This window comes from Salvelinus alpinus, chromosome 9, assembly GCF_045679555.1.
Source record: "Salvelinus alpinus chromosome 9, SLU_Salpinus.1, whole genome shotgun sequence".
Lineage (NCBI taxonomy): Eukaryota > Metazoa > Chordata > Actinopteri > Salmoniformes > Salmonidae > Salvelinus > Salvelinus alpinus.
In genome coordinates this window covers 30,516,652-30,540,869 of record NC_092094.1, presented here as the reverse complement: position 1 = coordinate 30,540,869, position 24,218 = coordinate 30,516,652, and the positions used below count along the sequence as shown (strand labels likewise).

At 42.6% G+C, this 24,218-nt stretch overlaps 1 protein-coding gene across 2 annotated transcripts; it reads left to right on the top strand.

Moving 5' to 3' along the window:
* The first annotated feature begins 707 nt into the window (after positions 1 to 707).
* LOC139584621 (CD9 antigen-like) lies at positions 708 to 21,564 on the top strand. 2 transcript variants are annotated; one of them, XM_071416672.1, is made up of 9 exons: positions 782 to 993; positions 3,288 to 3,407; positions 18,694 to 18,796; positions 18,920 to 19,017; positions 19,380 to 19,454; positions 19,575 to 19,676; positions 19,808 to 19,897; positions 20,165 to 20,248; positions 20,393 to 21,564. In XM_071416672.1, exons 1-9 carry the CDS (start codon positions 925 to 927, stop codon positions 20,456 to 20,458), a joined length of 807 nt encoding a protein of 268 aa, XP_071272773.1. In that variant the 5' UTR covers positions 782 to 924; the 3' UTR covers positions 20,459 to 21,564. The 2 variants fall into 2 exon arrangements, with proteins under 2 accessions (XP_071272775.1, XP_071272773.1); XM_071416674.1 differs by lacking the exon at positions 3,288 to 3,407 and having other exon boundaries at positions 708 to 993.
* The last annotated feature ends 2,654 nt before the right edge of the window (positions 21,565 to 24,218 follow it).

Genomic DNA, 24,218 nt, shown 5'->3' with positions numbered 1-24,218 from the left:
AGCGTCTTGATATGCTACACCTGTCAGGTGGATGGATTATCTTGGAAAGGAGAAATGCTCACTAACAGGGATGCAAACAAATTTGTGCACACAATTTGAAAGAAATAAGCTTTTGTGCATATTGAAAATGTCTGCAATCTTTTATTTCAACTCATGAAACATGGGACCAACACTTTACATGTTGCGTTTAAATTTTTATTCAGTGTAGTATGACTGAGGCTACACGAGACAGACAGACAGAAGGGGGCGCTGGCCCTTTAACAACAGCCTCGGAGAAGTAGGCTATGGTGTGCGTGTGTGCGCGTGTCTGATGTAGAAGGATTCACTTTTGGGACAACGTTAAAGCAGCCCAGCCCATCAATATCAGTCATGCTCGTGTACGCTGTCCATTCATCCGTTTATTCATTTATCAAACTATCTATTTTATTACTATCACGCGATTTGCCGTTGTCCAGAGAGATGACGTGATTACTGCTTATACATTACGTAATGCACCAGCGGCTGGGAATCCCAATATTCATATTAAAAACAGAATATTCATACATTCAAACATACCGTTTTTAGCGTCTTCTGATAATAGTCTAATCTGTTCATATGGTATAGATCTGTCATAACATGTGGCTTTATATATACATTTTGTAGTGTTACGTTAAATGAAGAAGCGATACAGTGAGAGTGAGACATTCAGAGAAAAAGAGCAGGACAGACCGACAGCCGTTGGTCTCGCTCTGGGGTGGACCGCTACACGCGCACGAGACGCGGCAGAGCAGCGGCAGAGAAAGACTCAGCGGAGAACGGATTCCTCTTTGTGTACTGTACACCATAATAATTATTAGTATTAAAATTGTCGTTTGGCGGGTTCGTTGTTAATAACCGTTTAGCGGGAGAGTAGAGGAGAACTGTGCCGCTGTAACTAGTGTCGCTATGGCCGCTCTATCAGGAAGTGAGATGTGCGTCAAATACCTGATGTTCGCTTTCAACCTCATTTTCTGGGTGAGTCACTAATATACTATTAAAAAACCTGTGTGTGTGTGTGTGTGTGTGTGTGTGTGTGTGTGTGTGTGTGTGTGTGTGTGTGTGTGTGTGTGTGTGTGTGTGTGTGTGTGTGTGTGTGTGTGTGTGTGTGTGTGTGTGTGTTGTGTGTGTGTGTGTGTGTGTGTGTGTGTGTGTGTGTGTGTGTGTGTGTGTGTGTGTGTGTGTTTGTGTGTGTATTAGTGTGGCTTGCAGACAACAGCAGGTTCATTCATATAAATGTTATTTCTAAGGGTTTATTTCACACAGTATGGAGGTGGTGTACAGCGAGAGGATGATGCAAGTGAGTGTGTGTGTGTGTGTGTGTGTGTGTGTGTGTGTGTGTGTGTGTGTGTGTGTGTGTGTGTGTGTGTGTGTGTGTGTGTGTGTGTGTGTGTGTGTGTGTGTGTGTGTGTGTGTGTATTAGTGTGGCTTGCAGACAACAGCAGGTTCATTCATATAAATGTTATTTCTAAGGGTTTATTTCACACAGTATGGAGGTGGTGTACAGCGAGAGGATGATGCAAGTGAGTGTGTGTGAAAGAAAGAAAGACATACAGACTGACATATAAAGAGACATAGCGTGAAAGAGTGCAGCTGAGTGCAACTGTTGCATGTACTAACCTGTTCCTGGCATAATGATAGCCTACTCTCAACCCTTCAACATACTGTAGCAACCAAAAGATAGAGGCTATCTGTGTATGTATGTATGTATGTATGTATGTATGTATGTATGTATGTATGTATGTATGTATGTATGTGTGTGTGTGTGTGTGTGTGTGTGTGTGTGTGTGTGTGTGTGTGTGTGTGTGTGTGTGTGTGTGTGTGTGTGTGTGTGTGTGTGTGTGTGTGTGTGTAGATGTATCTGTCTTGGAAGGGTTTGTCAGTATCTGCTTGGGGGAATTGGAGTGATTTAGCTGGCCATGACTGGACTGAGAAGTGGCATCTTGTCTGTGACCGGTGGAATAATCTCCCTCCCTCACACACACACACGCACGCACGCACGCACGCACGCACGCACGCACGCACGCACGCACGCACGCACACACACACACACACACACACACACACACACTGGCCGAATAATCCCTGGTGGCTAAGTGACCCAGTTCTAGTGTGCACAGCGTTTCAGTAATTTGACCTTGGTATGTGGTTGTGTCTGTTTTGTGTTTTGTCTTGGTGGGGTGTGTGACTGCATGACACTTGTATGCCTAATACAGATGAATGTTTGTGTGTGTGTGTGTGTGTGTGTGTATGGTGAATGTTCACTTCCTCTTGAACTAGGCATTCACACTGCTGAACAAGCACAAGCATATGCAAACGCACATACACACATGCACACATACACACACTTTGGTATGTGGTTGTGTGTGTGTTGTATGTTGTCTTGGTGGGGTATGCGACTGCCCGTGACGTGTGCATGCTCAATGCAGATGAAAGAACAGTGCACCCCCTCTTGCATGATTCAGAGCATGTGTTTGTTATGTCTGCACACTGTGTTTACAGTGCTGCATTGAGACTTACTTTAGCACACAGTTAGACAGTGCTGTTATTGTTGGGTTATGCCTGATGTATTGTGATACGTGATTGATTGCTTCGTTCTGTAACGGTCAATTGAGTTTGAGATGAAAACAACAACATGGTTGATTAGAAATCGCTGTCATGACGTTTCCATGACTGTAGGTTGTTATGTATGGGTGTGTGTCTTTTTGATAGTTTCTGCAGCTGTTGACATTGTATTAGCAGTAGTGTGTGTGTGTGTGTGTGTGTGTGTGTGTGTGTGTGTGTGTGTGTGTGTGTGTGTGTGTGTGTGTGTGTGTGTGTGTGTGTGTGTGTGTGTGTGTGTGTGTGTGTGTGTGTGTGTGTGTAGGGTAGCCTATCTGTGGTCTGTAGACTGTGGGCCTAACTGTGTGCAAGCAGTATAATTAGATTAAACAGACTATCTTAATCACTCACAGAGTACAGTGTCTTCATGCAAATACAGTGTCATATAAGCCCATGTGGGCTGGGCATCCTGAAGATGCACGACACTATATTAATAAAATAAATCAAATCACGGAGTAGACCAACTAAATCACTTACAGAGTAGAACCCAGGTCGTCTGCAATCTCCCCCCCCCCCCCCCTCCCTCCCTCCCTCCCTCCCTCCCCTCTACCTCTCTGATCAGGTGACTTCAGGGCGTGACTTATACTCTCTACTACTTTCTCTGTCTATCGCTCTTTGCTCTCTTTATCTCCTCTCTCTTTGTCTCTCTCACTCTCTGTGAGGCTGTCTAGGGAAATAGGAGAGAAGTGTTCTGCTCTGTTACACACAGAGATCACGTTAGTAACATGGCAGTGTTCGGAGGGATCAGGTGTGTGAAGTACATCATGTTTATCTTCAACTTCTTCTTCTGGGTAGGTCTACTTAACTTAGCTTGAGTGTGTGTGTGTGTGTGTGTGTGTGTGTGTGTGTGTGTGTGTGTGTGTGTGTGTGTGTGTGTGTGTGTGTGTGTGTGTGTGTGTGTGTGTGTGTGTGTGTGTGTGTGTGTGTGTGTGTGTGTGTGTGTGTGTGTGTGTGTGTGTGTGTGTGCAGTGGCGTAAAGTACTTGAGTAGAAATACATTAAAGTACTACTTAAGAAGTTTTTAGGGTTATCTGTACTGTACTTTACTATTTATATTTTTTACAACTTTTATTTTACTACATTCCTAAAGAAAATAATGTACTTTTTACTCCCTACGTTTTCCTTGACACCCAAAAGTACTTATTACATTTTAAGTGCTTAGCAGGACAGGAAAAGTGTCCAATTCACACTCACTTATCAAGAAAACACGTGGTCATCCCTACTGCCTCTGATCTGGCAGACTCACTTAACACATGCATCGTTTGTAAATTATGTCTGAGTGCTGGAGTGTGCCCCTGGCTATCCGTACATTTTAAAAACAAGAAAATGATACCGTCTGCTTTACTTAATATAAGGAGTTTAAAATAATTTATACTTTTACTTTTACTTTTGATACTTAAGTATATTTAGAACCAAATACTTTTAGACTTTTATTCCAGTAGTATTTTACTCAGTAACTTTCACTTTTACTTGAGGAACTTTCTATTTTGGTATGTCAAGTATGACTTTTGGGTATTTTTCCCACCACTGTGTGTGTGTGTGTGTGTGTGTGTGTGTGTGTGTGTGTGTGTGTGTGTGTGTGTGTGTGTGTGTGTGTGTGTGTGTGTGTGTGTGTGTGTGTGTGTGTGTGTGTGTGTGTGTGTGTGTGTGTGTGTGTGTGTACGGTGCATTCGGAAAGTATTCAGACCCCTTTACTTTTTCCACATTTTCTTCATTACAGCCTTATTCTAAAATGGATTAACTAAATAATTATTATCATCAATCCACACACAATAACCCATAATGACAAAGCGAAAACAAAAAGAACACAGTGGCCTCCATTTTTAAATGGAGGAAGTTTGGAACCACCAAGACTCTTCCTAGAGCTGGCCGCCCAGTCAACCTGAGCAATCGGGGGAGAAGGGCCTTGGTCAGGGAGGTGACCAAGAAACTGATGGACACTCTGAGCTCCAGAGTTCCTCTGTGGAGATGGGAGAAACTTCCAGAAGGACAACCATCTCTGCAGCACTCCACCAATAATGCCTTCATGGTTGAGTGGCCAGACCGAAACCATTCCCCAGTAAAAGGCACATGACAGCCCCCTTGAAGTTTTCCAAAAGGTACCTAAAGACTCTCAAACCATGAGAAACAAGATTCTCTGGTCTTATGTAACCAAGATGGAACTCATTGGCCTGAATGCCAAACTTCACGTCTGGAGGAAACTTGGCACCGTCTCTACGGTGAAGCATGGTGGGGGCAGCATCATGTGGTGATGATGTTTTTCAGCGGCAGGGACTGGGAGACTAGTCAGGGTTGAGGGAAAGATGAACGGAGCAAAGTACAGAGAGATCCTTGATGAAAACCTGCTCCAGAGCCCTCAGGACCTCAGGACAATGACCCTAAGCAGACAGCCAAGACAACGCAGGAGTGGCTTCGGGACAAGTCTCTGAATGTCCTTGAATGGCCCAGCCAGAGTCCGGACTTGAACCCGATCGAACATCTCTGGAGAGACCTGAAAATAGCTGTGCAGCGACGCTCCCCATCCAACCTGACAGAGCTTGAGAGGATTTGCAGAGAAGAATGGGAGAAACTCCCCAAATGCAGGTTTACCAAACTTGTATCGTCATACCCAAGAAGTCTCAAGGCTGTAATCGCTTCCTGTCACGTTCTGACCTTTATTTTCCTTTGTTTTGTCTTTAGTTAGTTGGTCAGGGCGTGAGTTGGGGTGGGCAGTCTATGTTATGTGTTTCTATGTTTAGGTTTGTCAATTGGCCTGATATGGTTCTCAATCAGAGACAGGTGTTTTGCATTGTCTCTGATTGGGAACCATATTTAGGTTGCCTGTTTTCACTGTTGGTTTGTGGGTGTTTGTTTCCTGTGTCTGTGTTCATGCCACACGGGACTGTTTCGGTTAGGTTACTTTGTTATTTTGTATTTTTTGTCGTGTTCAGTGGATTATATTAAAACATGGACACTTACCACTCTGCGTCTTGGTCCGATCCCTGCTACACCTCCTCTTCAGACGAAGAGGAGGAAATCAGCCGTTACACTTCCGCCAAAGTTGCTTCAACAAAGTACTATGTAAAGGTACTGAATACTTATGTAAATATGATATATATATTTTTTTAATTTCTAAAAACCTGTTTTTGCTTTGTCATTATGGGATTTTGTGTGTAGATTGATTAGGAAAAGTGAAGGGGTCTGAATTCTTTACGAATGCACTGTATGTGTGTGGGAGTTTGTGCGTGTGTGTATGGGACATAGACATACAAATAAATAAAGAGAGTCGCACACTCAATATACAAGCTCCCAGTATTTTACTGGGTAAACCACCAACGTTTCGGCATCAGTGTGCCTTCACTGTGGTTTACCCAATACATTACTTGGAGCTTGTATATTGAGTGTGCGACTCTCTTTGCTTATTTTTCATAGCATACAGTTTACTCCCCGTTAGTCAGCATCTCTGCCAACTTTTTTGGGGTGCTCGCCAGCTCATGCTTTTTATTGAACAGAGACATACAGACAGACGGATAGAAACATAGTGTGAGAGTGTATAACTGAGTGCAACTGTTGCATGTACCAACCTGCTCCTGGTGTAATGATTGCCTACTCTCAACAGTACAACAAAAGACAGAGGCTAGCCCATTAATCACATTCAATGAATTATTAGATTGTTCTCTACAATACTACAACCTTAATATGCTTGTACTTAACAATGTTGATTAAATAAGAGCGTTAGTTTATTGTGACCATTGCTAGTTTAGACTGTGCAGCTCTTGGTTGCATATTTTGTCAACTGAAAACTGGAACATACTTTTTTCGGGGAGGGTATATATTGGAATTCAGTCTGTTAGATTTTTTTAAGGATAATATATATATATATATATATATATATATACTGTATATATAAGCTTAATTCTGTTTTGTATTCTGCAGATTTCATTTAGAAAAAGCCCATGTTATCACAAGCGAACATGAAACCACTAGCTAGCTTGTCAGTTGATGTTCAAAGTTAGAGCTGTTCTGTTCTATTTAGCGGCGACCACATTTTGACCATGACCGTAAAAACATTATATTCTCTCTAATCACGCTAAATTCTATGAGTAAATCGTTGGTAACTTTTGAACTACATATAGGGTTTGGACTATTGTTTTTCAGATACAATGTTCTATTGAATGAAACAGTAATTTTATGGGTGAACACTAGGCTTGTGCGGTGTACCGTCTACTGGGGTATTTGGAAAAAGTCACAGGATGGTTTTTCAATACTGTCAACGTGTTTTTTTGTACATTTGAATATTTGTAGTTACTTTTTAAGTAAATACCTGCAGTCAACTTGTGCAATACGTTAGGAGATAAAGAACATTGCATTCATAATTTCACCTGTCACATTATTATGAAGCTTATGGTAGTCCCCAGTCACTTGTCACTTAGTGTTTGTTTACAAGCATACAACAGAGACCGGAGCCTTGTGAGTCACTCTGTTGTACAGCTAGAGCCAGGTGATGTAATTACAGTATGGAATTCACAACTAATTGTTTGCGAGTTAGACATCTTATAACTATTAAGGTAACTGTCTAAAATGTGCTAAATGCTATGCAGTTTTGCTCATTTAGTAGCTAGTTAGCTATCTAGCTAAGTGTTTAGCTTCTTCCAAAATCAAGCATGATAACAGTAGAGAATCCCATCCTGGATCAAGAGCCTTGTTGGCTAATATTTGTTTTGTGCATGCAGCAAACTGATTAGCATTTTTGAGTTACTGAGTTAAATGTTTCCAATGTTCTCGTTAGCATTCTCTATGGGATTTTGCATGTACTTGTTAGCATTGCTAACTTTCGGATTACAGAGTATCAGTGTGGTTTGAGAACAGCGCCCCTTGTGTTCAGTACCGGTATTACTGAATATTCCGGCATGGCATAAGGTCGGTATGAAGGTATAACAATCTGGATACCGCCCAAGACAAGTGAACACCCTACATTCTCTTCGAATGGAGAACAAAGCATGAGTAATCTACCGACTCACTGAGCTTACTTGGCCTTGTTAGGTTTGGTCTGATCAGACTTGTTATCCACACTGCAGAACAAGCACTAGTGATGCCAGGTCAGCTGTTTGTTTACCTGCACCCGCTTCCAATTGCTAACAACCCATCCGCAACCGCCCAACTATGTGATAAAGTGAAAACGGGAAAGATTTGATGTGCAAAATTTCCAAATGACATCAGTTTTACAGATTTAGGAAATGAAAAGCTGTTTATTAAACAAACCCAACATGTGTTTGATAAGATTTCAGTTTGGCTTGGATGCATATTTTGTGTGGTTGAACTACTATTCACTTTTATGATGCTGATAAAGATAGCACCACCACCTTCACAGACAGTACCTAACCGCACATTCAATCAAGGCACAGGGCGAGATCCAGGAGGCAGATGGTTGGAGTCCCAAAAAGGGATAGGCAAGAGAATGGTCGTGAACAGGCAAAAGGTCAAAACCAGTTCAGAGTCCAATAGGTAACGAAGGGCAGGCAGATTCAAGGTCAGGGCAGGCAGGATGATCAGGCAGGTGGGAAAGTAGTCCAGAGTCAGGCAGTGGTCAAAACCGGGAGGACTAGCAAAAGAGAATAGAAAAGGAGTATGGGGAAAACCACGCTGGTTGACTTGACTAAACATACAAGACAAACTGACACAGAGAGACAGGAAACACAGGGATAAATACACTGGGGAAAATAAGTGACACCTGGAGGGTGTGGAGACAATCACAGGGACAGGTGAAACAGATCAGGGCGTGACACATTCATTCTCTCAAGATGCTGAAAGATATAAATCATATTTCTCCACTCCACACATTTGGTGTGTCATTTTACTGCAATAAATACTTAATTCTGCAGGAGTTAATATTAGGCCTACAGTGCCTTCAGAAAGTATTCACACCCCTTAACTTTTTCCACATTTTGTTGTGTTACAAAATTGGATTAAAATGTATTTGATTGTCATTTTTTGTCAACGATCAACACAAAATGCTCTAATGTCAAAGTGGCAGAAAATTTCTAACATTTGTATATTTAAAAAATATATATATCTTGATTCAAACCCTTGAGTCAATACATGTTAGAACCACCTTTGGCAGCGATTACAGCTGTGAGTCTTTCTGGGTAAGTCTCTAAGAACTTTGCACACCTGGATTGTACAATATTTGCATATTATTCTATCAAGTTCGTTGTTGATCATTGCTGGAGAGCCATTTTCAAGTCTTGCCATAGATTTTCAAGCCAATTTAAGTCAAAACTGTAACTTGGCCTCTCAGGAACATTCAATGTCATCTCTGTAAGCAACTCCACTGTAAATGTGGCCTTGTGTTTTAGGTTACTGTCCTGCTGAAAGGTACATTTTTCTCACATTGTCTGTTGGAAAGCAGACTGAACCATGTTTTCCTCTAGGATTTTGCCTGTGCTTAGCTCTATTCCATTTATTTTTATCATTAAAATCTCCTTAGTCCTTGCCGATGACAAGCATACCCATAACATGATGCAGCCACCACAATGCTTGAAAATATGAAGAATGGTACTCAGGGATGTGTTGTGTTGGATTTGCCCCAAATATAATGCTTTTGTGTTCAGGTCATCAATTTCATTTTTCCCCCAAATTTTTTGCAGTTTTACTTTAGTGCAAACATGATACGTGTTTTGGAATATTTGTATTATGTACTGGCTTCCTTCTTTTTACTCTGTCAATTAGGTTAGTATTGTGGAGTAACTACAATGTTGTTGGTTCATCCTCTGTTGGGGTACAGAGATGAGGTAGTCATTCAAAAATCATGTTAAACACTATTATGGTACACAGAGTGAGTCCATGCAACTTATTATGGGGCTCCCGAGTGGCGCAGCAGTCTAAGGCACTGTATCTCAGTGCTAGAGGTGTCACTACAGACCCTGGTTTGATTAAAGGCTGTATCACAACTGGCTGTGATTGGGAGTCCCATAGGGCGGCTTACAATTGGCCTAGCGTCGTCTGGGTTAGGGTTTGGCTGGGGTCGGCCGTCATTGTAAACAATAATTTGTTCTTAACTGACTTGCCTAGTTAAATAAGGTTAAATAAATAAAACTACAAATTATGTGACTTGTTAAGCACACTTTTACTCCTGAACTTATTTAGGCTTGCCATAACAAAGGGTTGAATACTTATTGACTCAAGACATTTCAGCTTTTCATTTTCAATTCATTAGTTTAAAAAAGTAGATAAAAAAAAAAAATCCATTATAAATTCAGGCTGTAACAACAAAATGTGGAAAAAGTCAAGGGGTGAGAATACTTTCTGAAGGCACTGTATATTTTTCTATGTGAGAGGTTATAGACCTACTGTCAGTATATTAGGCTATGTGAGAGGTTATATACCTACATTCAGTGTCTAGATTTCAGTTATGCTATATTCTATTTAACCCATCTGAATAGTACAGTTTCCTTGACTTGCCATTTGGAAGTCCCCGTCTTGTGACTGTTGAATTTGTATAGCATCTCGCAATCATCACACATAACATATCCGGCACTGCTATGATCCTCTTTTACCACTTCACCAAATCTTTCCCAAACATTAGACTACTAATGATTTTAAACTCCATTTCGCAACATTTCTCTTATTGAATTAAACACACACATCTTCCTTTTTGCCTCAGATGATCGACGTTTGTAAATTGGTGTTTATTTGGCACGCTAAAGTAATAACTCCAGATAAATTAAAGAAAAACTTATTTATAAAGCCCTTGTTACATCAGCTGATATCTCAAAGTGCTGTACAGAAACCCAGCCTAAAACCCCAAACAGCAAGCAATGCAGGTGTAGAAGCACGGTGGCTAGGAAAAACTCACTAGAAAGGCCAGAACCTAGGAAGAAACCTAGAGGAAACAGTCTATGAGGGGTGGCCAATACTCTTCTGGCTGTGCCGGGTGGAGATTATAACAGAACATGGACAAGATGTTCAAATGTTCATAGATGACCAGCATGGTCAAATAATAATAATCACAGTGGTTGTAGAGGGTGCAACAGGTCAGCACCTCAGGAGTAAATGTCAGTTGGCTATTAATAGCCGATCATTCAGAGTATCTGCTTCTACACCTGCATTGCTTGCTGTTTGGGGTTTTAGGCTGGGTTTCTGTACAGCACTTTGAGATATCAGCTGATGTACGAAGGGCTATATAAATAAATTTGACTTGATTTGAGTATCTCTACCGCTCCTGCTGTCTCTAGAGAGTTGAAAACAGCAGGTCTGGGACAGGTAGCACGTCCGGTGAACAGGTCAGGGTTCCATAGCCGCAGGCACAACAGTTGAAACTGGAGCAGCAGCACGGCCAGGTGGACTGGGGACAGCAAGGAGTCATCAGGCCAGGTAGTCCTGAGGCATGGTCCTAGGGCTCAGGTCCTCCGAGAGAAAGAAAGAAAGAAAGAAAGAAAGAAAGAAAGAAAGCGAGATAATTAGAGAGCATACTTAAATTCACACAGGACACCGGATAAGACAGGAGAAATACTCCAGATATAACAGATTGACCCTAGCCCCCGACACATAAACTACTGCAGCATAAATACTGGAGGCTCAATATAGCCTATAGATAGGAATTGCACAAGAATTATACATTCATGGGTTTTAATGCATTGTTTTCTCTTTATTCAACCCACCCGCCCTTCAGCCACACAATATTTAATTGCCCTAAACTTACCCGCGCATCACTAATGCTGATACACTCATACACACACACACACCCTGGAGCAGATCACTATTCTCCATCGAGGCTAAAGTTAATAATTAGATTGAGGAGGCGGTTTGAGGAATGTGTGTGTGTGGGACATAGACATACAGACAGATGGATATAGCGTGAAAGAGTGCAACTGAGTGCAACTGTTGCATGTACCAACCTGATCCTGGCTTAATGATACTCTCAACAATAAATACAAATCTAGTCAGATGATTGAAGATGCCACATTTCTTTATTTTAAAGACACAATTGGTGAGAATAGGAGTCACCCTAGGAAGTTGTTGCACTCCCTGAAACAGTTGGGATATAGTGATGAACAGAAAACAAATTGCAAAAGCTTGGGTCTTGAGGTCAATGTGGAAATCACGTTTGACAAGGAAGTGGTAGCTGACAATCTCAAAAAAAAATTCACAACAGTTGCCTCAAATTTGGTTGAGAAGCTACCTGGTTGTACTGGAGTGTATGGGAAGGGTCAGGTCTTGGGCTATTACTCCAAGTGATTGCCTTTTCCTTTACAGCAGTGTCTCAGGCTGAAGTTGTCAAGAGACTGTCTGAACTAAACTGCTCTAAAGGTACAGGCCTCGACAATATCCCTGAAAGGTTTTTAAGAGATGGAGCTGAACTTATTGTTCCTTGTGTCACCCATTTAATCAACATCTCTATTGAGCAGGGTAGAGTCCCCACGTATATACAAAACTATAGTGATCCCTATCCACAAGAAGGGCAGCAAAACAGACAAGGGAAACTATAGACCTGTATTCATTTTGAGTGTGCTGTCTAAATTGCTTGAAAAAGTCACGTATGAAAGATTGAGGAATATACCATCAAGAATCATCTTTAATATGAACTACAGTCTGGTTTAAGAAAGTCCCACTCCACAGATAGATGTCTATTGTTTTTAACTGACTTTATCAGGAAAGAAGTTGACTGTGGAATGGTAAGGCTAGATCTGCAGGCGTTTGATATGGTTGATCATCGTATCAAACCAAATCAAAGTTTATTTGTCACGTGCGCCGATTACAACAGGTGTAGCCCTTACAGTGAAATGCTTACTTACAGGCTCTAACCAACAGTGCAATTTCTAAGTAAAAAAATAAATAATAATAAACAAATACTAGGTATTAGGTGAACAATAGGTAAGTAAAGAAATAAAAACAACAGTAAAAAGACAGTGAAAAATAACAGTAGCGAGTCTATAACAGTAGCGTGGCTTTATAAAGGCACCAGTTAGTCGGGCTGATTGAGGTAGTATGTACATGTAGATATAGTTAGAGTGACTATGCATATATGATAAACAGAGAGTAGCAGTAGCGTAAAAGAGGGGTTGGCAGGTGGTGGGTAGCGGGTAGCGGGACACAATGCAGATAGCCCGGGTAGCCAATGTGCGGGGGCACCGGTTGGTCGGGCTAATTGAGGTAGTATGTACATGATTGTTTAGTTAAGGTGACCATGCATATATGATAAACAGAGAGTAGCAGCAGCATAAAAGAGGGGTTGGTGATGGGGGGGCACACAATGCAAATAGTCCGGGTAGCCATTTGATTACCTGTTCAGGAGTCTTATGGCTTGGGGGTAAAAACTGTTGAGAAGCCTTTTTGTCCTAGACTTGGCACTCCGGTACCGCTTGCCATGCGGTAGTAGAGAGAACAGTCTATGGGGTCTTTGACAATTTTTAGGGCCTTCCTCTGACACTGCCTGGTATAGAGGTCCTGGATGGCAGGCAGCTTAGCCTCAGTGATGTACTGGGCCGTATGCACCACCTTCTGTAGTGCCTTGCGGTTGGAGGCCGAGCAGTTGCCGTACCAGGCAGTGATGCAGAATGCAGGCAGGCAGAATGCTCTCGATGTTGCAGCTGTAGAACCTTTTGAGGATCTGAGGACCCATGCCAAATCTTTTTAGTTTCCTGAGGGGGAATAGGCTTTGTCGTGCCCTCTTCATGACTGTATTGGTGTGTTTGGACCATTTTAGTTTGTTGGTGATGTGGACACCAAGGAACTTGAAGCTCTCAACCTGCGCCACTACAGCCCCTTCAATGAGAATGGGGGCATGCTTGGTCCTCCTTTTCCTGTAGTCCACAATCTTCTCCTTAGTCTTTGTTACGTTGAAGGATAGGTTGTTATTCTGGCACCACCCGGCCAGGTCTCTGACCTCCTCCCTAATCAGCTGTCCCGTCATTGTCGGTGATCAGGCCTACCACTGTTGTGTCGTCTGCAAACTTAATGATGGTGTTGGAGTCGTGCCTGGCCACGCAGTCGTGGGTGAACAGGGAGTACAGGAGGGGACTGAGGACGCACCCCTGAGGGGCTCCAGTGTTGAGGATCAGCGTGGCAGATGTGTTGCTACCTACCCTCACCACCTGGGGGTGGTCCGTCAGGAAGTCCAGGATCCAGTTGCAGAGGGAGATGTTTAGTCCCAGGATCCTTAGCTTAGTGATGAGCTTTGAGGGTACTATGGTGTTGAACGCTGAGCTGTAGTCAATGAATAGCATTCTCACGTAGGTGTTCCTTTTGTCTAGGTGGGAAAGGGCAGTGTGGAGTGCAATAGAGATTGCATCATCTGTGGATCTGTTTGGGCGGTACGCAAATTGGAGTGGGTCTAGGGTTTCTGGGATAATGGTGTTGATGTGAGCCATGACCAGCCTTTCAAAGCACTTCATGGCTACGGACGTGAGTGCTACGGGTCTGTAGTCATTTAGGCAGGTTGCCTTCATGTTCTTGGGCACAGGCACTATGGTGGTCTGCTTGAAACATGTTGGTATTACAGACTCAATCAGGGACATGTTGAAAATGTCAGTGAAGACACCTGCCAGTTGGTCAGTACATGCACACGTCCTGATAATCCGTCTGGCCCCGCAGCCTTGTGAATGTTGACCTGTTTAAAGGTCTTACTCACGTCAGCTACGGAGAGCGTGATCACACAGTCGTCCGGAACAGCTGATGCTCTCATGCATGCCTCAGTGTGGCTTGCCTCGAAGCGAGCATAAAAGTGATTTAGCTCATCTGGTAGGCTCGTGTCACTGGGCAGCTCGCGGCTGTGCTTCCCTTTGTAGTCTGTAATAGTTTGCAAGCCCTGCCACATAAGACGAGCGTCGGAGCCTGTGTAGTATGATTCAATCTTAGGATGAAACTCTGTGTTTGTGTTTTCATACGCTGTTCCTCTTACCAAACATGTGTAAATATAAATGTACAAAAACTGTTAATTGTACAAGATACTCTATTGACCCTTTGCCTGTTTGATGGTTCGTTGGAGGGCATAGCAGGATTTCTTATAAGCTTCCGGGTTAGAGTCCCGCACCTTTCATTTTTGCCTGTAAGCAGGAATCATGCGGATAGATTTGTGGTCGGATTTACCAAATGGAGGGCGAGGGAGAGCTTTGTACGTGTCTCTGTGTGTGGAGTACAGATGATCTAGAATTTTTTTCACTCTGGTTGCACATTTAACATGTTGATAGAAATTAGGTGGAACTGATAAGTTGATAAGTTTCCCAGCATTAAAGTCTCCGGCCACTAGGAGCGCCGCCTCTGGGTGAGCGGTTTACTGTTTGCTTATTTCCTTATACAGCTGACTGAGTGCGGTCTTAGTGCCAGCATCCGTCTGTGGTGGTAAATAGACAGCCATGAAAAGTATAGCTGAAAACTCTCTAGGCAAGTAGTGTGGTCTGCATTTTATCACAAGATACTCTACTGCAGGTGTGCAAAATCTAGAGATTTCCTTAGTATCATGCTCTACAAGTGAAAAGCCTTTGGTTTTAATTGCAGGGCCATTGACTGGGTTAAGTCCTATTTAACAAGAAGAGACTAAATGGTGTATGTTAATGGGAAACATTCAAGTGCAAAGGGGATTAGCTGTGGGACCACAGGGAGCATCCTTGGCCCTCTTCTACTCCTACTGTACATTAACAATATGAAATCAGCCTGCTCTCGTCATTTGTTTTTGTATGCTGATGACTCTGCTCCACTGGTGTCCCATGAGAACAAAGCCTCAGAAGAAGAGATCGTTAGTGCAGAGTTATCCAATATCAGTAAATGGCTTTCAGATAATAAAAAAAAAAAATGACCCGCATCTTAAAAACAGAATCCATCTTATTTGGTTCCAGAGTAAAGCTTGCAGGGTCCCCTGGTTTAAATATCAAAGTGGGCAACTCAGTGGTTACACCAAAAACCTCAGTCAGCTACCTTGAGAACCGTCCGTATAAGGGCACAAGGCGAGACCCAGATGCAGACACGGGACGCAGATGGTTTGAGTCTTTGTTATTTTTTATTTTATTTATTATATCCAAAAGGGGTAGGCAAGAGAATGGTCGTGGACTAGCAAAAGTCAAAACCAGTTCTGAGTTGAGGAGGTACAGTGTGGCAGGCAGGCTCGAGGTCAGGGCAGGCAGAATGGTCAGGCAGGCGGGTCCAGAAAACAGGCAAGGGTAAAACACAGGAGGACTAGTGAAAGAGAATAGAAAAGGCAGGAGCACGGGAAAAACACGCTGGTTGACTTGGAACATACAAGACAAACTGGCACAGAGAGACAGGAAACACAGGGATATATACACCAGGGATAACAAGTGACACCTGGAGGGGGTGGAGACAATAACAAGGACAGGTGAAACTGATCAGGGTGTGACAACCCGACTATGTTTGTTAAGCTTTCAACTCTGAACCATTCCTGGCGATGGTGGATTGCATCATTTTTGCAAATCTAATAATATTGTTGTTTTAAGAATCTGCAGTCTCTCTTCCTATAGAATTTCTCTGACACACATTTTAACAAAGATAAACCACATAATGACATTCCTAGCTCTGACCTTAAAATATCTAGAGCTGCCGCTTTCAAGAAATCCCGCTATGCCCTCTGACGAACCATCAAACAGGCAACTCATCAATACAGGACTAAGATTGAATCGTACTACACCGGCTCCGACGCTCGTCGGATGTGGCAGGGCTTCCAAACTATTACGTACAACAAAGGGAAGCACAGCCGCGAGCTGCCCAGTGACACGAGCCTAACAGACGAGCTAAATCCCTTCTACAGTGGCAAGAAAAAGTATGTGAACCCTTTGGAATTACCTGTATTTCTGCATAAATTGGTCATCAAATTTGATCTGAACTTCATCTAAGTCACAACAATAGACATAGTGTACTTAAACTAGTAACACACAAATTATTGTATTTTTCTTGTCTATATTGAATACATAATTTATAATTTAATTTAATTTACATAACACATTCACAGTGTAGGTTGGATAAAGTATGTGAACCCTTAGGCTAAGGACTTCTCCAAAAGCTAATTGGAGTCAGGAGTCAGCTCACCTGGAGTCCAATCAATGAGACGAGATTGGAGATGTTGGTTAGAGCTGCCTTGCCCTATAAAAAGCACACAAAAAAATTGTTTGCTATTCACAAGAAGCATTACCTGATGTGAACCATGCCTCGAACAAAAGAGATCTCAGAAGACCTAAGATAAAGAATTGTTGACTTGCATAAAGCTGGAAAGGGTTACAAAAGTATCTCTAAAAGCCTTGATGTTCATCAGTCCACGGTAAGACAAATTGTCTATAAATGGAGAAAGTTCAGCACTGTTGATACTCTCCCTAAGAGTGTCCGTCCTGCAAAGATGACTGCAAGAACACAACGCAGAAACAGTTTTGTAAGGAGGAATGGTCGAAAATTCCTCCTAACCATTGTGCAGGTCTGATCCACAACCACGGAAAATGTTTGGTTGAGGTTATCGCTGCCAAAGGAGGGTCAACCAGTTATTAAATCCAAGGGTTCACATACTTTTCCCACCCTGCACTGTGAATGTTTACACAGTGTGTTCAATAAAGACATATAATTGTTTGTGTGTTATTAGTATAAGTAGACTGTGTTTGTCTATTGTTGTGACCTAGATGCAGATCAGATCAAATGTTATGACCAATTTATGCAGAAATCCAGGTATTTCCAAAGGGTTCACATACCTTTTCTTGCCACTGTATGCTCGCTTCGAGGCAAGCAACACTGAAGCATGCATGAAAGCGTCAGCTGTTCCGGACGACTGTGTGATCACACTCTCCGTAGCCGATATGAGTAAGACCTTTAAACAGCTCAACATTCGCAGGGCCAGACGGATTACCAGGACATATACTCTGAGCATTCGCTAACCAACTGGCAAGTGTCTTCACTGACATTTTCAACTTGTCCCTGACCGAGTCTGTAATACCAACATGTTTCAAGCAGATCACCATAGTGCCTGTGCCCTAGAACATGAAGGCAACCTGCCTAAATGACTACAGACCCGTAGCACTCACTTCCGTAGCCATGAAGTGCTTTGAAAGGCTGGTCATGGCTCACATCAACACAATTATCCTAGAAACTCTAGACCCACTCCAATTTGCAATTTGGTATGGGTAGGTAACAACACATCTGCCACACTGATCCTCAACACAGGGGCCCCTCAGGGGTACGTACTTAGTCCCCTCCTGTACTCCCTGTTCACCCATGACTGCATGGCGAAGCATGACTCCAACACCATCATTAGGTTTGCCGACTGCACAATAGTGCCTGATCACTGACAACGAGGAGACAGCCTATAGGGAGGAGGTCAGAGACCTGGCAGTGTGGTGCCAGGATAACAACCTCTCCCTCAACATGATCAAGACAAAGGAGATGATTGTGGACTACAGAAAAAGGAGGACTGAACACGCCCCCATTCTCATTGACGGGGCTGTAGTGGAGCAGGTTGAGAGCCTCAAGTTTCTTGGTGGCCACATCACAAACAAACTATCATGGTCCAAACACACCACGACAGTCGTGAAGAGTGCACGACAAAGCCTGTTCCCCCTCAGGAGACTGAAAAGATTTGGCATGGGTCCTCAGATCTTCAAATTCTACAACTGCACCATCGAGAGCATTCTGACTCGGTGCCCCCGCACATTGACTCTGTACCGGAAGCCTCTGTACTGGAACCCCCTGTATATAGCCTCGCTGCTGTTATTTTATTGTTTCTCCTTAATTATTTGTTATATTTCTATTTGTATTTATTTTTTCTTAACTGCATTGTTGGTTAAGGGCTTGTAAGTAAGCATTTCACTGTTGTATTCGGCGCATGTGACTATTTTCTGAAAACATGTTTTTGCTTTGTCATTATGAGGTATTGTGTGTATATTGATGAGGGAAAAAAAATATTTATTCCATTTTAGAATAAGGCTGGAAATGTAACAAAATATGGAAAAAGTCAAGGGGTCTGAATACTTCCTGAATCCACTGTATCTACTGTAGGAATCGAAGGATAGAGGCTAGCTGTGTGTGTCTCTCTCTCACCTGGCTTTCCTTGCCCTGGGATAGGTATGTGTGTGTATGATATCTAATATCATGTGTCATGTGTCTGTGTTAGCTTGCAGGTACAGGAGTGCTGGCTATAGGGTTGTGGTTGAGGTTTGACCCAAAGACCAGAGGGCTGTTTGAAGGAGCAGAATCTCCCCATATCTTCTTCACAGGTAACTCACACACTCACACATTTACCCACTCGCACACACACAAGCATGCACACACATACATGATCAAATATCACTGCAGGTGCTCTGATGGTGGTGTGTGTGTGTGTGCGTGTTTGTGTGTAGGTGTGTATATCCTCATAATTGCAGGGTCATTAATGATGGTTGTTGGGTTCCTGGGATGCTGTGGAGCGATTCAGGAGTCACCGTGTATGCTGGGGCTGGTGAGTTAACCTCTATATCTCCTCTCCTCTCCTATCCTCTCCTGTCTTCTCCTCTCCTGTCCTCTCCTATCCTGTCTTCTCTCCTCTCCTGTCCTCCCCTCTTTATCTTTCTCTTTGTAGTCAGTTGGACTGTTGACTGTTGGGGCTGATAGTCTGATACTCTGTGACTTCAGTATATCACTGGTTACAGAACAGATTCAAGGCCAGATCTCGTTCTCTCTGTCTTTCTGTCTCTCTGTCTCTCTCTTTTTTTAGCTCTCTTTCGATTTCTAATCCTCTTTTCCAAAATCCCTCCTCAGCAGTGGTTTGTGTCAGGGGGCACATACACACACAAAAGTTATATGCATATCTCTCTCTTGCAGTTCTTCTTCTTTCTCCTCATCATATTCGCCATCGAGGTCGCCGCTGGAATCTGGGGGTTCTCCAACCAAAGCAAGGTGCCAAAACATGTTACATCCCCCGTTCTGTGTTACATTAAATCCCTTCCTCTGTTCTTCTCTTTGTTACATTAAAACCCTTTCCCTACGTTTTGTCACATTGCAACCCTTCCTCTACAGGTGGTTGATGACATCACTCAGTTCTACTTGGAGACATATCAGAACTACCAGAACACTTCACAGGACACACTGAGAGAGACACTCCGTCTCATACAGACTGGGGTAATCATGAAGTTAATGTGTTTGCTTGTGTGTGTATTGTCTAGGGGGTTGGGAGCAGAAACAAATACCTTCCACATAAAAACAGTTGGACAAATAAGGTACCATTCTATTCTACCCTGTGTGTGTTACAGTTGGACTGCTGCGGACCAACAGGTTCCTTTGTGGACTTTGCCAAAGATACCTGTCCCCCAAGAGATGGGCTGGATAGCCTCATCATCAAGGTAACACCCTGATCTGTGATTGTGTTTGTGGTCAGGTGTTCCTCCTTCCACTTTGTGTAATGTCTACAGCCCCTTGATGGATATATGTATGTGTGTGTGTGTGTGTGTGTGTGTGTGTGTGTGTGTGTGTGTGTGTGTGTGTGTGTGTGTGTGTGTGTGTGTGTGTGTGTGTGTGTGTGTGTGTGTGTGTGTGTGTGTGTGTGTGTGTGTGTGTGTGTGTGTGTGTGTGTGTGTGTGTGTGTGTGTGTGTGTGTGTGTGTGTTGCAGAGCTGTCCTGATGCTATAGATGAAGTGTTTGACTCCAAGCTGCACATCATAGGAGGAGTGGGCATCGCTATTGGAGTCATCATGGTAAGACACACACACACAGAGAAACGGAAGACCATGTTAGCCCACAATGCCCTATTACTGACATACAGATAGAAAGGCTGACGGACAACCTCCCTACAATAGAGAACGCTTAATTTATTCTGCATTTCCCATTCTATTCCCCAGGTGTTTGGGATGATCTTTAGCATGCTGCTCTGCTGTGCCATCAGGAAGTCACGGGAGATCGTCTGATGATGTTATCATTACCATGACGATGCCTTTTAATGTTGCATGATGTCATTCCTAGTTACATGACTTTTGTTTACTTGTTGAGAAAGGTCGGCCTGAGAGCTAGCAGCTGCCAACCCACTGCCAACGAGTACTTTAGATCCCCTAACCTCTGTAACAAGGATCTGCTACACCTGGTGATCGAGGGGATCAGCCTGAGGACGGTGCTGCGCAGAATCACCCTGTATCCTAAACATCTACTCATGAAGTGATCTAGGTTAGCAAATCTGTGCAGTGCCTTTCTCAGGCTGATCCTCTTTAACATGGAATCTGTCCAGTGCTCAGGTCGACACTCCTAAACCATCATGGTGATGTCACTGTTCACTGATTGGCCCTGTGAGAAACTAGTTCAGGAAGTGAAATAAACATAACACATTTGTGATTTATGATGAATTAAGAGATCTATGAATAGTAGTCTAGAGGTGTCATAAAAAAAAAAAAGTAATATGAACAGACTTTCAATTACCACAACTGCTCAATGATTTAAATTAAACTATTGATGAAATAATGGCATGACATGTAAGCAAAATATATTCTATTAATGATTGTAATAATATTGTACTGTGATCACATTTCTACCAAAATAACATCTGAAGGACCAGGGGCGGCCCTAAGACAACTCCCTATAGCAAAGCGACTCAAACTATACCGTTCCTTAGCCAGAGCCAATTAAATCATCACATTGTGACAAGTTCCCAATGATATTGCAGGCTGTGGTCTGTGGTGAGCTTATTTCTCCCGTTCTTTGAAATAGAGCGGCAGCTTGGTCGCTCCAGTAGAGTACAAGAACCCCTCTTTCTCTTGATCTCTCTCTCTCCCTCTCACACTCTCTCTCCTTCTTACTCTCTCGCTCTACCCAATTTGAAAACGCCTTGAAGTCTCTGACTCTTTTTATAAAGTTGATTTTTATTTGTGACCAAGTTTTTGGTGAGTTGTAGTCAGTTTTACAGTATATTTAGATCTATGTTAGATTACAGTGACTTTTATAACATCTATGCCATTTCACACTGGTCTGGTTGGTTGATGCACCAAAACAAATGAGCCAAATAAACTGTAACCTCTGATCCTAATTCTGGTCTTGTGTGTGACTGAGAGAGTAAAACATGTCTGTCAGCTTTCACAACTTCCTGCTACTGTGGAAAATAACAACCTGATCTCATTAGCCTCTCCTTCTTTTATCTCTCTCTCTCTCTCTCTCTGTAATGAGTTACACGCACACACATATACACATCTAAGTCCTCTTTTGGAAAGGTACAGAGCAGCGTCACAAGCTACACCTCACACACACCTTGCAATGATATTGTGTGTGTGTAGTTAGAGTTTAACTTGAGTGTTTCGTTCAGATCCATGTGGTTGGCTGAACCTCAGCCTTGGTAACAGTTGTTAGGGCTGGAACCGGTAAGACAGTTGGGCGTCAGCCTCCACACCCTTATAAAAGACCACACAGCGGTGTGTGTGTGTGTGTTTATTTTTGGCAGTGAAACTAGGCTACTCAGGATAGAAAAACCTCATCCAAATGTATAGCCCCGTTGGAAAATATAAATGTGCTGTTTGAAAATGTGAAGAAAAAAACCATGTAATTTTTAAATGTATTTTTAAAAATGTGAATCACATTTTTATTTGACGTACCCCCAACGGCATTGCGCGTACCCCTGGGGAATGCAGGTTGTGAATACCTGCTTTGGAACAATAACATCTTCAGCTTTCTAATTGTGCATGTATGTTGCAATATCACACTCACAGCAACACTTAAAGACATAATCAAAACATGTCCAGATGGCTGAGACAGATGCGTTTCATGTGTGTGTGTGTGTGGCCATAATCTCAGCTTTAGGCTGCTCTTAGGCTATGTTTTGAAAACCATTTTCACAACAGATACTGTACATAGGCCTATTGACCTTTCATGGACACTGCCTGACATTGCATGTGGTCTTAATAAAACGAATACACTCATGTTTGTGTCTTTACTGTGATAGAACTGACCCATTCAAGTGTTCTGTATTTAGGAACAGAATAATCATCAGGATTTAATTGAAGAACGCACAGTCAACTTTGACAGTAAATAGCTTTTATTGTGCTAATGTCAAATCAACAATGGTGGACCAATACATATAATTACATATAACTAATTTAGTCGGAACTCTTTGGAACAATAACATCTTCAGCTTTCTAATTGTGCATGTAGGTTGCAATATCACACTCACAGCAACACTTAAAGACATAATCAAAACATGTCCAGATGGCTGAGATACGTTTTGTGTGTGTGAGAGAGAGAGAGAAACATTGAGCTTTTCTCTCAGAGATGTCCCCAAAAAGGGAAGACAAGATACAGAGGAGGGTATTGTTTGAAATTAATCAACAATCCTATAGAGATTACTAAGATCAGTCAATTAAATCACAGTTGATAATGAGAATGTATTGATGGAACTTTAATGCAAGTACATTTGCATGGTGCCTCACAAAATTTTTATTTTCATCCAATTTGATCTATCAAATACTTACACTTTAAGCAATGGACCGTCATGGTCTGAGGCTGGAGGCTGCTTGGTCTAGTCACTAGGTTTATAATACTGTTATACAGTATGTTTCTTTAGCTATCTGCAACATTTACAGACTCTCTTTACTTTTCCAATTGTATAAGCTACTGGACTCTTCATTACCACACAGGTGCAGTAGGGAAAGTTCGCCTGGTGGCCGTTCTGGGCTGTAATCCTACAGAGGCTCTGTCAGTCACTTCTGACCTAACCACCTGCAGATGTAGCATACTAACCAAGATTAACCAAGTTGTTGTTCTTGAGGCGGGCATATTGACTTTACATCTCCCCATGAGGCTGAGCTAAGCCTTGTTAGGTTCTACTCAAGATACAGACCGGACAGACACTGATAAAAGCTCAAACCAGATGTATTGCACCCAACTGGATGCTCAGCTGCATAGCATAACATACAAATCAGAGAGAGAGAGAGATATATTATTCTATTTTTTATATATATATATTTTAAATGTGAATCACATTTTAATAATTATAACCACCGGACTTGCAGGAGTTCCCTCCCTTGTATGGCTAAAAAAAACAATCAGTGTTGCTGGGCAGAAACTAGGTCGGCTCCTCTTTGTCGGTGTTGTCGATTCCAGAACTCCCGTGCGCAAGGAGGTGTGTGCCTGTGAAATGAGGCTGCAGTTAGAGTGTTGTTGAGGGTGGCTTCTCTGGCCCACTTCCAAGATGTTTCCTCCCTCTTCAACTGTTGTTCTTACATCAATGTTGAGTTCCACCACCACTTTCCCTTGCCCTACAAGTCACAGAAACTAACTTGGCTTAACAGGAACCAAGACCCGACTGTTGCTATTTTGCCTAGTAGAATCTTAATATACAGCATTAACAGTGTTTGACCTGGGACTTTCTGTACTTTTCCTTGTCTCTACAATAACACACATAAGCTCCTCATAACAAGATAACTACTACTAATTGGCTAATAATACAATACAAAATGGGCACAAGTCAAATGGTTTCCATTAGTCTGTAACCCTGGTACCTGGACTGCATCCCGTTTCCCCCTCCCACTGGACCAAGAGGCTATCTTGTCCCCCTGGAGGTCAACAAACAACTTCAGGTGTCTGCATTAGGCCAGGCTCCACTGGACAAAGGCTCTAGCTTGTCCTCCATAGGGTTCAACAATTGACTTTAGTTTTATGGTTTAACCCTTCTCCTACAATTTACATGGCACC

Coding starts and splice junctions, on each gene's coding strand:
- LOC139584621 (XM_071416672.1), top strand. CDS start 925: ATGGCCGCTCTATCAGGAAGTGAGATGTGCGTCAAATACCTGATGTTC. Junction 994..3,287: donor CTTTCAACCTCATTTTCTGG/GTGAGTCACTAA, acceptor GAGGCTGTCTAG/GGAAATAGGAGAGAAGTGTT. Junction 19,018..19,379: donor CACCGTGTATGCTGGGGCTG/GTGAGTTAACCT, acceptor TCTCTCTTGCAG/TTCTTCTTCTTTCTCCTCAT.